At 32.8% G+C, this 15361-nt stretch overlaps 1 protein-coding gene across 1 annotated transcript in view; it reads right to left on the minus strand.

Moving 5' to 3' along the window:
• LOC136028745 (pinopsin-like) overlaps window positions 1-15361 on the minus strand; it is a 97632-nt gene that overhangs the window by 11753 nt on the left and 70518 nt on the right. Inside the window, exon 5 of the mRNA XM_065706629.1 lies at window positions 11016-11173. Coding sequence (XP_065562701.1) covers window positions 11016-11173 — 158 coding nt within the window. The remainder of the gene's footprint in view (window positions 1-11015; window positions 11174-15361) is intronic.

A 15361-nucleotide genomic window follows, 5' to 3' on the forward strand; every position in this document is an offset into this window, starting at 1 on the left:
GGTCAGGTCAGGGGTACCATGTGATTTTTTATTCTTTCTTGCGTTCCCAGTTTTTTTGGAAGTGAGGGTTTATTGAAGCGTGAAATTTCAGCTTCAACGACTTTTTGGATGTTCCCCGCTGTTTAGGTGCTTTAACCACTTCTGCTTGTATTTTTTAGGTCTACTACACTTCTTAGGATCTTGAACAACCACTTCCAATCCGGATCCAACAATTTTGTGTGTATTTTAAATCTCGACCGAAAGTCCCCAGTAATATTAAACTTCACTTTTAGCATTTGAAGAATCAGTAATTTTATCAACAATTTTATTTCCAGTACATATACCGGAAATGTACCAGTACATGCAGCAGCCACCATTTTGAATCAGACGATGGTAGGATATAAATATATAGAAATATTTATTTATTGTTTTTTCCTTGTTCAGTGTGTTCAATTTGTTTTCATAATAGTTTAACAAGCTTTTTACCAGCAATAACATTTTCTATTACTGTTCAGCAATTTTTTTTTCTTAAAATATCTGTTTATTTTTACTTTTTAAAGAGGAATAAATTTATTGTTTCCAAATTTATCGAGGAGATATAAGAATAGTAATCATGGATGCTTTTTAAGTAGTTGTTGGTAGGATAGATCAATATCACATCGTTTATGAACAAAAACCCTGGAAAAAAGAAAGTAGCATTTGTACCGGCAAGAATAGAGCAGAAAAAAAACTTTTAGAATTCTGTTATCAAAACTTTTCAGCAACTTATGATATAAATAGAAAATTAAAAGAATATAGTTTTAACGTATCAAAAACTAAAATCAAAGAAGTGTTGAAAAATCAAAATATTTACTCTTTACACCATCCAGCCTATCAAATATTTGAAAGAAGACGTGTTTAAATTCCTAGCGTCGATGAACGGTGGTAAGCAGCTTTGTTTGATATGCAGCAGTACAAAAGTGAAAATAATAGTTTTCATTATATTATTACAATCATCGATTGTTTTATTAAATATGCTTGGCGTATTCCTTTAAAGGATTAAATGAAAAAAACTAGGTTTTTTAACTGTAAGTAAGGAGCGACATTAAAACTTAAAACGAACAGAAATTATTCAGTATATGAAATGGGTTGTCCCCTCTTCAACGTCTCGCTCTTTACGCTAAAGCTTTTAATTGTTTTAAAAAGTAGAATTGTGGCGAAGAGTCAAACTTTAGCGTAAAGAGCGAGACGTTGAAGAGGGGACAACCCATTTCATATACTGAATAATTTCTGTTCGTTTTAAGTTTTAATGTCGCTCCTTACTTACAGTTAAAAAAACTAGTTTTTTTCATTTAATTTCTGAACATTTTTGAATTAATGCATGTTTAATTTTGGTTCTCCACCATAGGACTTGTCCAATCTTATTGAATTTTTTGTATTGAATCAGATTAACAGATTATTAAAATGAAATTTGCATATTAATTCCTTTTTTGGCTAAATTGCTTTCTCTTAGTTTTGATCAGACGATTTTGAGAAATAAGGGGTGGGGAAGGAGGCCTAGTTGCCCTCCAATTTTTCGGTTACATAAAAAGGCAACTATAACTTTTAGTTTTTAACTAACGTTTCTATTACTGTTTATTACTGTTTTAAAATGTAGAGTTAAGAGAAAAAGTCAAACTTTATCGTAAAGAGCGGGGTGTTGAGGAGGAAAAGCCCCTTTCATAAACGGAGTAATTTCTGTTCGTTTTATGATTTACTGTCGCTCCTTACTTGCAGTTAAAAAAAAACTTGTTTTTTTTATTTAATTATCGAAAAGCGCTTGCATTGCTATACACTAGTTTTTGCGACCATTCAATACTTTTCCTATCTGGTATTTCACATATCCTAAAAAAAAAGACAAGGTCTGGCTGAATTGTGTATATTATATTTCCGCTATTGTAAGTTTCTGTTTCATTTACCCCGGTCTTATATAAAAAAGAAAATAATTCGTTATTTCGGGGCTTCTGTCATTATTACTCCTTTGCGGAAGTTAGGCTCAAAATTGGAAAAGGATTATATTTTTTCTCTGGGCCCCTTCCACCTCTTAGTTCGTTTATTTTCCCGTTAGTTTTCACCTGTTTTCGCTTTATAGTTGGGTTATCTCTTAGCAGTTCTTTCGTTAGTTGAGTTATGGTTGTAGTATATATGTTTTATCGCTCGTATAGTTTTTTTATTTTCAAATTATACTCCATAATAGAGAGGCTCCGAACACCCAGCATTGTATGTTAAGCTCTGAATTTGACGTTTTTTTCTAACGTGAACAGATTCGTCCTGCGCCCTGCGCCCTTTTCATTGTATTTTTCTTCCCCCATGACATATTTCTCCAAGGAAAGATCCTCCCACATAGCCCTCTCCCGTCAACTCTACCCCCAAAACCAAAAAAATCACCCTGAAAACGTCTGTACACTTCCCAATAACCATTATTGTATGTAAACACTGGTCGAAGCTTGTAACTTGCAGCCCCTCCCCCAGGGACTGTGGGGGAGTAAGACATCCCCAAAGAAATTGTTATTATGGTTTTTAACTATGTTGAACAAAATGGCTATCTCACAATTTTAATCCGTTGACTTTGGGAAAAAAATGAGCGTGGGAGGGGGTCTAGATGCCCTCCAATTTTTTTGGTCACTTAAAAAGGGCACTAAAACTTTTCATTTCCGTTAGAATGAGCCCTCTTGCGACATTCTAGGACCACTTGGTCGATACGATGACCCCTGGGAAAAAAAAACAAACAAATAAACACGCACCCGTGATTTGTCTTCTGGCAAAAAATACAAAATTCCACATTTTTGTAGATAGGAGCTTGAAACTCCTACAGTAGGGTTCTCTGATACGCTGAATCTGATGGTGTCATTTTCGTTAAGATCCTATAACTTTTAGGGGATGTTTCCCCCTATTTTCCTAAATAAGGCAAATTTTCTCAGGCTCGTAACTTTTGATGGGTAAGACTAAACTTGATGAAACTTATATATTTAAAATCAGCATTAAAATGCAATTCTTTTGATGTAACTATTGATATCAAAATTCAATTTTTTAGAGTTTTGGTTACTATTGAGCCGGATCGCTCCTTACTACAGTTCGTTACCACGAACTGTTTGATAAAACGGGTAAAAAAATTATTAATGCTTTTAGGGGCTTATTTAAAAAAGAAAACCAAGAAAATTACAAACAGATAAAGGTAAAAAATTTGTCATGAAAAACATTTTAAGAGTTATGAAATTCATTGGTTCTCATCTGGAAGTCAATTGAAAGCTCAAATTGTTGAACTGTTTAATAGAACAATAAAAAAGAACTTATGGTTGTCTTTACTCATAATAGCGCAAAGCGTTGAAAAGATGTATTACCTCATTTCATTCACAATTATAACAATTCTTATCATCGACCCATCAAAATAAAAACCGTAGAAAAGATTAAAAAAGTAAATGAAATCAAAGTATGAAATAATTTGTTTCCTGCTTTCGAAGTTCAAAAACCATCCATAAACAAGTGCAACCCGACACTCCTGTCATTTAAACCTCGCACTTGGGAATAAAATCCTGTACAGTCCCATACACCAAAATATCCTCCCGATCCACATCAACCGGCACGATTAAGGCCAATCAGGACCGTTGCAGAGCCTGTACCGAAACTTCAACCTGTGACTGTGTCACATGTTCGTTATGAGCTTAGTTTTTGTGCCCTCATTTATCAAGTTTTTAATGCCGGGTCGACATTTTAATCCGGATTATTGTTTTTAATTCATATATTATAAATTTGTGTATTTTAATTTTGACTTGTCGACTGATTTTCGTGTGTGTATGACAAAAAATAAATAAAAATCGGCTCTGTCCGTCGCATTTTTTTTTTAATGAAGTGATTTGAATAGAATTAGGTTACCAACCAAATTACACAACTGAAGTGTTTTAAATAGCAGCAGAAAACATACAACCCCTATAAGATAAGAACTATCGGATAAAACTGGTGAACTCATTATATGTGGTTTTTACGAAATAGAACCCTCGAAAGTTATTCAATAAAAACTATCATTTTATAAATGGATCCTATAAAGTTGAATAATGTATTAGCTAGTATAGTGAAAAGTAGAGAAATACACATGAATATGGGTAAATAAAGTTCCTTAGAGGAAGCTGGATTTCGTGACTGCTGCAAAGCTGGTTACTCAAATCGTTTAAGCAGAAGATAATAATGAAATATGATTACTGATAAATCACATGAAAATAGCACTAATTTAAGAAGACTCTTTTAACGACTGGATCAATGTTTAAGCAACGTACCAAGTTTTCAAGCAAGCAGTCAAATTACTTAAGTAGAGCCCCTTTTTGTACCCCCAAATAAACAAACTTCTTTGCTAATACTGATTCTGGGATAGATAAAGAATATTTGAGAAAAATTATCAAGGACTATGATCCTAACGGATTTTATTTTAAAATGCCTAGTTTTTATTTAGAAAATTATCAATATTTAAAAGATGCAATAGATAAGCCAGGAACTCTTAATCAAAGATTTGGAGGGAAGATGAAATGTGTGAAGTCTAGTGAATTAGAAAAAAGTCTCAGCTCGTAAAAATCTACAGAAGAAGGTTAAAAGCTATTAAAGATAACTTTAATGTTATAAACCTCAGAAAGGAACTGTGATTTAAATGAAGGCTAATGATATAAATTGGAAAATTGTATAGTTTGCTACTCGATTTATTATTCAACAATAAAATTGCTAAGAAAACTATCTCAGAATGAGAATTTTATGAGGAAAAATACTTTTCTATTAAGTCGTTTTGATCGTTATTAGTGGTAATAAAAGTGAAATCGAATAGTCTTTCACAAGTAATCCGATCACGTCAGATCGAAATTTTGTTTATGAAATAGCTTTAACTGCATGTACACTGCGGTATTCATGGAATAAAATTACTGATCAATTTAAAAACAATACGTTTTAATACAGGGAAAAAATAAAGAACTTTTAAGAGAAATCAGTAAGGACTATGATCATAAGAGTTTCTATTTAAAATGCCTAGTTTTTTTGAAAATTATCAATATTTAAAAGAGGGAATAGATAAATCAGGAACACTCAAGCAAATATTTGGAAGAAAGATGAAAGGTGTGAAATCTAGTGAATTAGAAAAAATTCTCAGTTCGTAAAAATCCACAGAAGAAGGTTAAAAGCTATGACAGAATGAAAGTTATGCGGCAAAAATGAAATGGTAAAAATTTACCTAGCAAGGGAACAAAAGAAGTTACATGAACAAAAATAAAAAAAAAAATAAAATTTAAGAGAATAACAATTTAAAAAACCAAAGTGGATTGAAAAAGCCATGTAAAAAATATGAAAGTTCTAAAAACAAATTTACACGAAGAACAGGTCACAAGATTCAAACCAAATGAACAAAAATGAAGATTTGGATTGCCCAGAAAAAACAATGCATTCTAAACCTCAATGACAAAAATTGAAAGGTAAAAGTTAAGTGAACCAAAATTGAAAAAACTAAAGTTAAGTGAATAAAAACAGAAGTTAAGGGAACGAAAATTGAACAATGAAGATTAAATTAACAAAATTTAAAAATCAACATTAAATGAAAATACTGAAACAATAAATATGAGCAACCAGAAATTAAAAAAATCAAAATTTAGCGAACTAGAAAAGGGAAAATGATAACTAAGTGAGCAAAAATGTAATGGTGAAGGCACTGTGTTGTTAAAATATAAAAGTTAAAATTCTTTGATATCTGAAAATGAGAAATTTTCTTTGAAATTTGAAGGATCTGAGTTATCAAACTGTGAAATTCAACCTAAGACTTGTAGAATTTTCAGAAAAGTTGAAATTTTTGGAAGTATGAACGGTTTGTGTTATCAAAAAATCAAATTAAAAAATGTTAGAGGTGTGAAATGTTTTATGATTCTCCAATTTGAAGGCTTTGAGTTATCAAATTAGAAAAAAAATGTGAAATATGCTAAAATAGTTGAAATACCAAGGGTATGAGTTGTAAATTTTTGAAAATCCACTTTTCAACACATAGATTTTTGGTTTGTTCTGCAATGAATTTTAAATTCGAAGGCTTTGAGCTGTTCAATTAGGAGACATGTGAATTTTTTTTAGATTTTTGAAACGTGAAGGATGTTTACAGCCTAGTCTTGAAAATTCAGTCTCAGAACTGTGGAATTCTGAAATAAGGTGAAACTGTTGAAGCTTTGAAGGTATTGCACTGATAAATATAGAAAGTGAGCAAAATGAATGAGTTCTTATAGATTTTGCGAGTTCATGGTGCTAAAATAGGCTTGAAAGTTAATGTTAAGAAGACTAAGTCACTAAGGCTAGGAATAAGTGAAGATGAAAAGGTGACATTGGGTAACGGAAAGATTGATCAGGTTGGGAGCTTCATTTACCTAGGTAGTATTATTAGTAAAGATGGTGGGAGCAGTGAAGATGTTAAAAGCAGAATAGCTATGGCTCAGGGTGCTTTTTCATAGTTAAAAAAAGTTTGGAAGAATAGAAAGATAAGTCTGCAAAGGCAAGATTAGAATATTGGAAGCTATAGTGATGACAGTGGTCAAATATGGCTCTGAAGCATGGGTGCTCCGAAAAGCAAATGAAAATTTACTAGATGTTTTCCAGAGAAATTGCCAACGGATTGTTCTGGGTACCTGGCTGACTGACCGTATTTCAAACAGTAGGTTGTACGAAAAATGTGGTTCAATCCCACTTTCTAGGGCTATAATGAAAGAAAGGTTGTGATTGCTAGGCCACGTTCTGCGGATGAAGGATGACAGATTGCCGAAGGTTGTCCTTTTTGCCCAACCGTATAGGGCTACACGGAAAGCAGGTTGTCCTTGTCTAGGCTGGGAGGATATCATAAATAAAGATTTAAAGGAAATGGGAACTTCCTGGGAGGGTGTAAAGAGGGAGGCCTTGAATGAATGAGGTTGAAGGAAGAGCGTGCGTAGCTGTGTTGGCCTCAGGCGGCTTGATGCTGCAATGAGCTATTAGTAGTAGTAGTAGTCGTACTAAAAGTTAAGTATGTTAAGTTTGTTAAGATTTTTGAAATTTAAGCTCTGTGAAAATCAAGTCTAACAGCAATGAGATTTTGAAAAAAAATGGGAAACTTTGACAAAATGTAAGTTTCTTGAAAATGAGAAGGCCTTGTGATTAAAATTTTTTGAAGTGTAACAAGTGAAAAATGCTAGAGTTCAGAAATTACGATGGATCAAAATAGTTTATACCCCATAGGCTAAAGTGAATAATATTTGATAATGTGTATGGTGTGTTTCGTTGGTGCTTGTTGAGTTTCTTCCTTGTATTTTCGTGTTTGCTATTTATTATCAAGGAAGACGTGATGACATGGAGACAGCTGCTTTGTAATTTGGGTGCTTCAAGCTACCCTCTGTTGGTGTTGTTAATGTCATTACTTTCACTAGTATTAGGGTTTCAACATTAACAATGATAAGGTTAATAATAGGTGATTAAAGTAATGAGGTGATATATATATATATATATATATATATATATATATATATATATATATATATATATATATGTATATATATATATATATATATATATATATATATATATATATATATATATATATATATATATATATATATATATATATATATATATATATATATATATATATATATATATATATATATATATATATAGCTGTTGGGGTGGCGCTTCGTGCCACCCCAACACCTATTTGGTGGGGCCCTCCCCAAGCCCCCCGCGCGCATAAGTCGTTACGCGCCATTGTAGTTGTGTCCCTGTGTCCCACTTGCGAATATAGATAAATATATATATGTTTTTAACTAAGTAAACCTTGGGAATATACAACATTCTTCACTGTCCCATTGTCTGTGCATATAAATAGATTGTCAGGTTTACAGAGTCTTGAAAATGCAATATATAATTGTCCATGGGAAGAAAAATCCATATTTAGATCTATACCTCCTTATTCTAATGATTGCCCTTGAGCTTTGTTGATGGTGATTGCTAATCGAACATTCCCTGTGTCCTCGTCGACATTTATATATCCCCCTGTGCCCCCTGGCGTCCCCGTTGTAGTTGTGTCCTTGTGTCCCGGTCGTCATTTATATTCCCTGTGCCCCGGTCGTCATTTGTGTCCCGGTGTTTTTTTCTTTTTAGTTTTTTACCTTTTTTATTTTTTTCCTTTTTTTTAGTTTTTTCTTTTTAGGTTTTTTCTTTTTTTAGCTTTTTTCGCACCATATTAGTTACATCCCTGTGTCCCACCTCTGAATATAGATAGAGATATATATTATATACATGTTTGTAAAACTTGCGAAGATACGACGTTCTTCGCTGTCCCATATTCTGTGCATATAAATAGATTGTCAGGTTTACCGACTCTTGAAAATGCAATATATAATTGTCCATGGCAAAAACAATCCGTATTCAGATCTATACCTCATTATTATAATGACTGCCCTTGAGCTTTGTTGATGGTGATTGCTAATCGAGCATTCCCTGTGTCCCGGTCGTCATTTACATATCCCCCTGTGCCCCCCGGCGTCCCCGTTGTAGTTGTGTCCATGTGTCCCGGTCGTCATTTATATTCCCTGTGTCCCGGACACCGGTCGTTATTTGTGTCCCGGTGTCCCAGTCTGTAATTTCTCTTTGAGTGTCCCAGTCGTCATTTGTGTCCCGGTCTGTAATTTCGTCAGTCGACAAACATGACGTCAGTCGACAAACAACTTCATGGCGGCATAATGCTCAATCCTTATAATAACGTCAGTCGACAAACATGACGTCAGTCAACGGACAAACAAACAACTTATTTATATATATATATATAGTGACGAAGACGACACTGCCTTTCCATCGAAAACACCAAAAACAAGAAGAAACAACAGGGAATTTTTCAAGACAGTGGGAAACCAATTAGAATGAATATTTCGGCCCTATGTCCAAGAGCTGTCCTCAGCAATACAAAAATATATAAGAAGAAACAACTTACAAGAGGATAAAATCAATAAAACTAAAATGAAAAGTTTTTCAAAACAGTCCCAGCATCCATACCTCAGCGAAGTTCAACCAGGACTGATAAATATATAATGATGAAACGAGGCAACTCATTGAAATGAATGAGAATGATTTAAAAATATGTTTTTAATGCCAGCCTAGTTTTTTTCGCTGCTGATCTCATAGGTCTATTTGTAACAGGTTCTGTGTTAATATCTATTGGTTCTTATAATATTTCGTAAAGTCATTTTTAATTAAATTTGTGTATAGAGCATTTAGTGATTATTCTCCAAAATCCCTATTTAAGGAAATATTATTATTAATCTTAGGTCTGATTTCAATTGCTTCTCGAACTACTTACTTTATGCCTAGATCATTGCTAATAATGGCGGATTCTTCAAAAAGTATTTTGTGCCTAGGACTTTCAAAAACATGGCTCCTTAAGTCAGAATCTAAAGAAACAGAAGTAATATTAGAATTCAGAGCTTTGGTGATATCATCTTTATGTTGTTTTAGGCATTTCTAGAAATTCTGGTGGGTTCTCCCTACATAGAATTTCCCGCAGTCGCGTGGTATTAGTATATGGTATATAGTCTACGTAGCTGTTTTAAGAGGTTTTTGGAAGACTAAAACGCTTTTAATTGTTAAGAAAACCGACCAAAAAGAAAAAAGTGGATTTCATATTAAGTGAATAAAATTTTGGACGAAAGGTTGGGCCTGTATCTTAAGTTTCATGGTATATTTTAGTATTATAAAGAGTAAAACTAAGGGTAAAAATCATGGGAGGGAGCAAAATCTTTGATGTCTAGGTATGCTCAACTCTTAAAAATAGAGTCAGAACAGAATAAGAGTTTAATATTATATGATTCAAGTTTTGTCCAGAAGCATTGGTAGGTATCTTAGGTTTCATAGTATGTTAAAGTATTATAAAACTTAAAATTAGAGGTAAAAAAAGAAAATTATTGGACCGACCAAAGTTTTGGGGGATAGCCTGGTTAATTGTATTAAGGAGTCTGGGGAGCTAAAAATTCTGAACTATTAAAAATAGAGTCGAACCAAAATTCAAATATTATATTCGGTGAGTAAAATTTGTTAAGAAATATAGTTAAGTACCTTAGGTTTCATGGTATATTTATGTACTATAAATAAAAGTTAGAGATAAAAAACATCATACAAGGAGGAAACATGTTGGACATGGACATGGACATATTCAAACACGGAACAAATGTTGAAATAACAAGCTTTGGGAATTAACAAATAATATTGCGGAACTATCTCACCACAAAGTAAGCGCCAAAACACAAAGTAAAGTAATTTTTTTAGCAACTATCCAGCAATAGGGGCTACAAGCTAAAAATTATGAACAACTCAGGTGATAAATTTTTTGAATTTAATAAATAAGGAAGAGACTTGATAGATTAAGCAGTTATAATGTAGCTTTAGTGATAATTGGCTTTAATTATAATTTAGACTAATCAAGACAGGTACTTGCTAAGAATTCTATTCCATGCCTGGTACATAAAAAAAAGCAATGTTGGTCGAAATTGAGCGGTTGCCTACTTTCTGCCACCTGGTGTACATCTCGGATTGCCAAGTTTGCTGCTTAGTTCCACCAAGTGCGGAAAAGTTTTGTATATTTGTTTCTTGAAAATTACTATAAATTTTCCTAACGCTGAAGAGCTGTTTTCATAATTTCTATAGCAGAGTAAAGCTCTCACTGTTAACAAGCGACAGACCGCTGATCGGAAACAAAACAAAAGTTACAAAGTGAAGTGCAGCTATCCAGTGCGGTGACAATAGCCAAAAAATAGTTCTTCTAAGTCGAGCTATGTGATTTTCATGCTATTAGGATGAAACTTTTAACTCTCGAGCGTACTATACCAGACAACACTGCCTCGCAGAAAATGAAAAAAAAAAATGTTTCATGATCGAGTTACAAAGCAGTTAAGTCACTCCATGATAGCTATGATGTTGATAAAATTAGAATTAATTTCTTGTTTACTATTGCTTCAGCATTTTCTGCAGGTCTGAATAATCAAAATTAACTATACCTGAGTATTGAAAGCAGCGTATAATATAGGATCATATAGAACTGAGGTTTTTGCCATGAGCAAGGGCACTATTGTAGCTTCAATGGCCAATGATTCTTTTGCACCAACGAGTACCAAAGAGGACATGATAGCATAGGGACCCCAAGCAAGCAAGAAACCTTAAAAAAAATTATTTTAGAAATATAAAAGTTTAGCTTCACACTTATTGTATTATACCATTGTAGCACTTATTCTCGTGTCGAATTATACCAAGTAATTGACGCAGTATATAAATAAATGTAAACAAATGTAATTAAATAAATAAACGTAAACTTTACCTAGTCATGTTAATTACATCCATTGGTTCAGAAATCAGTATATGGTGAGAAACAGGGAAGAAATATCTCTTTCTATTCTTTCTATTATGATATTTCCTTTCTATTGGGATGGATGAAAAGGAAACAAGAAGATAAAATGAGACAAAACCGAAAGCTAAAACAAAATAAGATTTTCATTAAGCTTGTTAAATGTTCTAGGCAGTATGTTGAATTATCTATTGTAGTTTATTAAGAGAGGGATAATCTAATTACAATAAGGAACAATTTTTTTTTTTTTTTTTGCTTAGTATACTACAGAGTCAACGTGATAAGAAATTTCTTTTTCATTTCTAACAACCCAATAGCCTAATCAGATTTTTTTCGATCGGATAGCTTTTGATAGAAAACCTGCTTTGGTTTCGCTCTCCGTCAGTTCTGGGTTGTTTTATTTCCTTTACACTTTTGTTAAGAACAGAAACCATCACATTGATCTCAAAAATATAGTCAAAATTTAGGCAAGAGCAATACTTCGCTTTTTAAAACAATTATTCTAAGTGAATTTTCATAGAAATAATTGGTGGTTTACCGCTGGTTTCGGTCTATATTATTCTAAATAAGTTTAAAGTTGTTACAGTATCATTAAGTAATATGTCAAACTCAAGAGTCCTACAGAATCAGAGATTTGATTTTAGAGATAATATACCATAATCAAGGAAACACATAAAACAACAAAACAGAAGGCAAACATACAAAAGAAAAGTAAAAAAACAACATTAAAAATATAAATTACGGAAAAATAATATAATTTTTGTTATTTGTTTTGCCTAGTTGGGACATTACATTGACAACTGCATCAGAATTGAAGTAAGCCTAGGCAGATACAAATTGAGCAACCAATAGCATCAATAGTGGAGGGATTGCAACTCAACAATTTATATTGCTTGCATAAGACTTTTTCAGATACATTTGAAAACATTTAAGTCAAGTTTATGTCTTTTTATCACCCCCCCCCGCTCTAATTTGAAGGATCCAGCTCAAAGATATGGTGTTTAAAAAACTTAAATAACACACAGTACTCAATTTTAACTTTACAATTTTTTATTCCATATTAATCTTAAAAGTAACTCTAATCTGGAATAGCGAATCACGAACAAACAATATAACAAGTTCACAAAGAAAATAACATAGCTAAAATAGATATGAAGAAAAGGTAGGTATATCAGGTAAGGGAAAAATTATCTAGCTTTAATTGCTCTTTTTGTCAATTTGAAACATCAAGTATGAGCAGAGCACTTTGTACGACGTAAATAGACATCCGTACAGGGCATAATCATAACAAAGAGATTAGGGCAATAGTAAGTTCAGTGAGTATGTTTTACTGGGTTTCAATTATGCAAACCTTTAGTTTCAGATAGTATAATTGGTAAATTTCTCTTTGTTGGTGTGGTGGTACAGGTCGCAGTCACCGCTGCTGGACAGTAGGTGTTGCATTACCGCTGAGAGTGTAAACTTTTGAAGTAAAAAGTAATGTTACTTGATTTCTAAGTTTTGGCTCTAGAATTTACCGTTGGCTCCCGTATTGGATAAACATACCAGTGTAACAATAAGATTGGGAGCTATCCAGAAGAAAATAGCAATAGGTCATCGTTATAAGCCTACACTTGTAGCCTAAAACCACCTGGCGAATTCTAGAATTGGAATTAGTCCCTATAGTTAACACCACGGCTTGATTCAGGTTAAACCTTATTCTGACTACCACGCAAGGCATTCATGTTGGATTAAGGGTTTGGGTACGTGAGTTTAATAAAACAGATATGAAACCGCTGTAAACTCCAATATGATAAGCCTAGGAATACCCCTTGCCAAGATATGTATAAACTGAAACTGAGATTTCAATTATCTCTAGTTATACTAGTCGTAATCTTATCCAGTTTACCAACCTAGCCAGAAAATAGGGTAATAAGTGTGCATCAACTAAAAAATAAAGAAATCACTCTATTAACATCAGCTTTTCATACAATGTAATACTAGTAAAAACTGAGCAAACAATACTTTCAAACGAGTGGTCTAAGCACGAAATTAAGAAGTTGGAATGTCTCCGTAACCTGTTACATGATGAATGAAAATGGTGGTAGCAGGAAAGACGAAACAGTAAATTTTAGTTGGATCTGTTAACTATTAGTTTAAATAAACGATGACAGCGAGTCTTACTTTTGCAGTAAAAAAAATTGGATTTTAGTCACATGGCAGGACCAAATTATGGTAGGTGATTCAGCTCCGTAATTAAGAATAGTACGTGACGTAATCATAAGAAGTTTACACTGTTTGAAAAGGGAACACATTTACACACATAAATTTCTGGAGTCTTGAATGGAGTTCCTGGAGCTAAATTTTGACATATCATAAAACAAATGACAGAAATACGTTTGTATCCTACCAAAATCTTGGTTATGTTCAAATTATCACATTATATATTTTAGAAATAATTGAACGTCAATTTTGCCCATGATGTCGCACAACACCATCAATCTTTAAAAGGATTTTTAACGTTTGGTGAATTTTCTTTATATTATTGTAGAAATTTATCGAACATTGTTCATAAAATCGCATTACTAGTATCATAGGAAATATTATAAGGATTTTCTTAGCTAAATTATGCATGAAAAAAAGTATTATACAGTACATTATTGGCAGAATTTAAGCTAAAAAAACCCTTTTCAGCAATATAAAGTATTTTCTTCTTTTTTGTAAAGTATTAGCTGGATTAATGCTCTTCCCAAGCGCTGTATCCAAGGGGATAGGAGTTTTACCCCCCCCCCTCACCGGAATGTTTGTTCGACTCGTAAAAACGCAACAAAAACAAATATAAACCAATTTTTGATACCTTTTTAAATGTCCCCCCGAAAAAAAACTGTTGTCACCCCTCCCAACCACCCAAAAAAATCATAGATAAATCCCTAGCTCTTCTTGAAATTCATTTTAACTTGTTGACATCATTTTCACACCTAAGTTAGCAGAGAAAGGAGAAGGTCCTTTAAAATGTTAAAAGTCTCTTAAAAATGGTTTTTACTTTAATTCCTTAAATTCACTGTGTCTTCTCTTACCTGCATCTCTTATCTTCTCTTATCTTAGCATCTTATCTTATTATCTCTTGTTTTATCAATCCCTAATTTTTCTCGCTAATATACGTAATCATTGCTGAGATATCTAATGCTATATCTTGCGAGAAACATAATTTTACTTTGGATCCAAAATGGGTTTTTCATTTTATTTTACTGATTTTATTTATATATATATATATATATAAAATACTGATTATAAAATACTTAAAATCAGCAAAATACTGATTTTATATATATAGGCTGTAAGCTATGGATCATTGTTAACGTAAAGTATTTGTTATTGGGAAGTATATAGAAATTTTTAAGCAGGAGGGGTTTTCTGCTGATTGTGAATTTTCATGGGGAGAGTTTTCACAGGAAAGGGAAGTTTACAGGGGTTAACTCCCATTGGACAATATTACAGTGGCGGAATTTGACCAAACTCAACTATTTGCCCCCTCCTCAATACCTCGCTCCCTATCCTAAAGTTTGACATAACAATTTATTAAAAACGAATCCTGGAAGACAAGAGTCGTTTGATTAGAACAACAAGAAGCTGTTTTAAAAGCACTAAAGCCTTTAGCGTGAAGAGTAAGGTATTGAAAAATATAAAATATATTTGAAAAATATATTTCCCAGGGTGAAATGCCAAATGTAGCCCTAGATATAAGGGCTAGAGAATAAGTAAATACAGTAGAACACATAAAACACTACCTTTGTAAATTTGTTATGTTAGAAAGGTGGATATGTTTCCCTTGATTGAAATTGAAGCTATTGAAAAAAAATCTGTCAGAAACCCAAATTTTATATATTTTTCTCAATATACTTAATCTCAAACAACTGAAGGACGTGCATACAGCAATGTGGTATTATGATATCCAATCCTCAGCAAATTATTTCCATGATTTGGGTATAATTGGGACTCCCACTTCTCCTGCCCACTGCATCC

This window comes from Artemia franciscana, chromosome 7 (assembly GCF_032884065.1).
Source record: "Artemia franciscana chromosome 7, ASM3288406v1, whole genome shotgun sequence".
NCBI classification, from domain to species: domain Eukaryota; kingdom Metazoa; phylum Arthropoda; class Branchiopoda; order Anostraca; family Artemiidae; genus Artemia; species Artemia franciscana.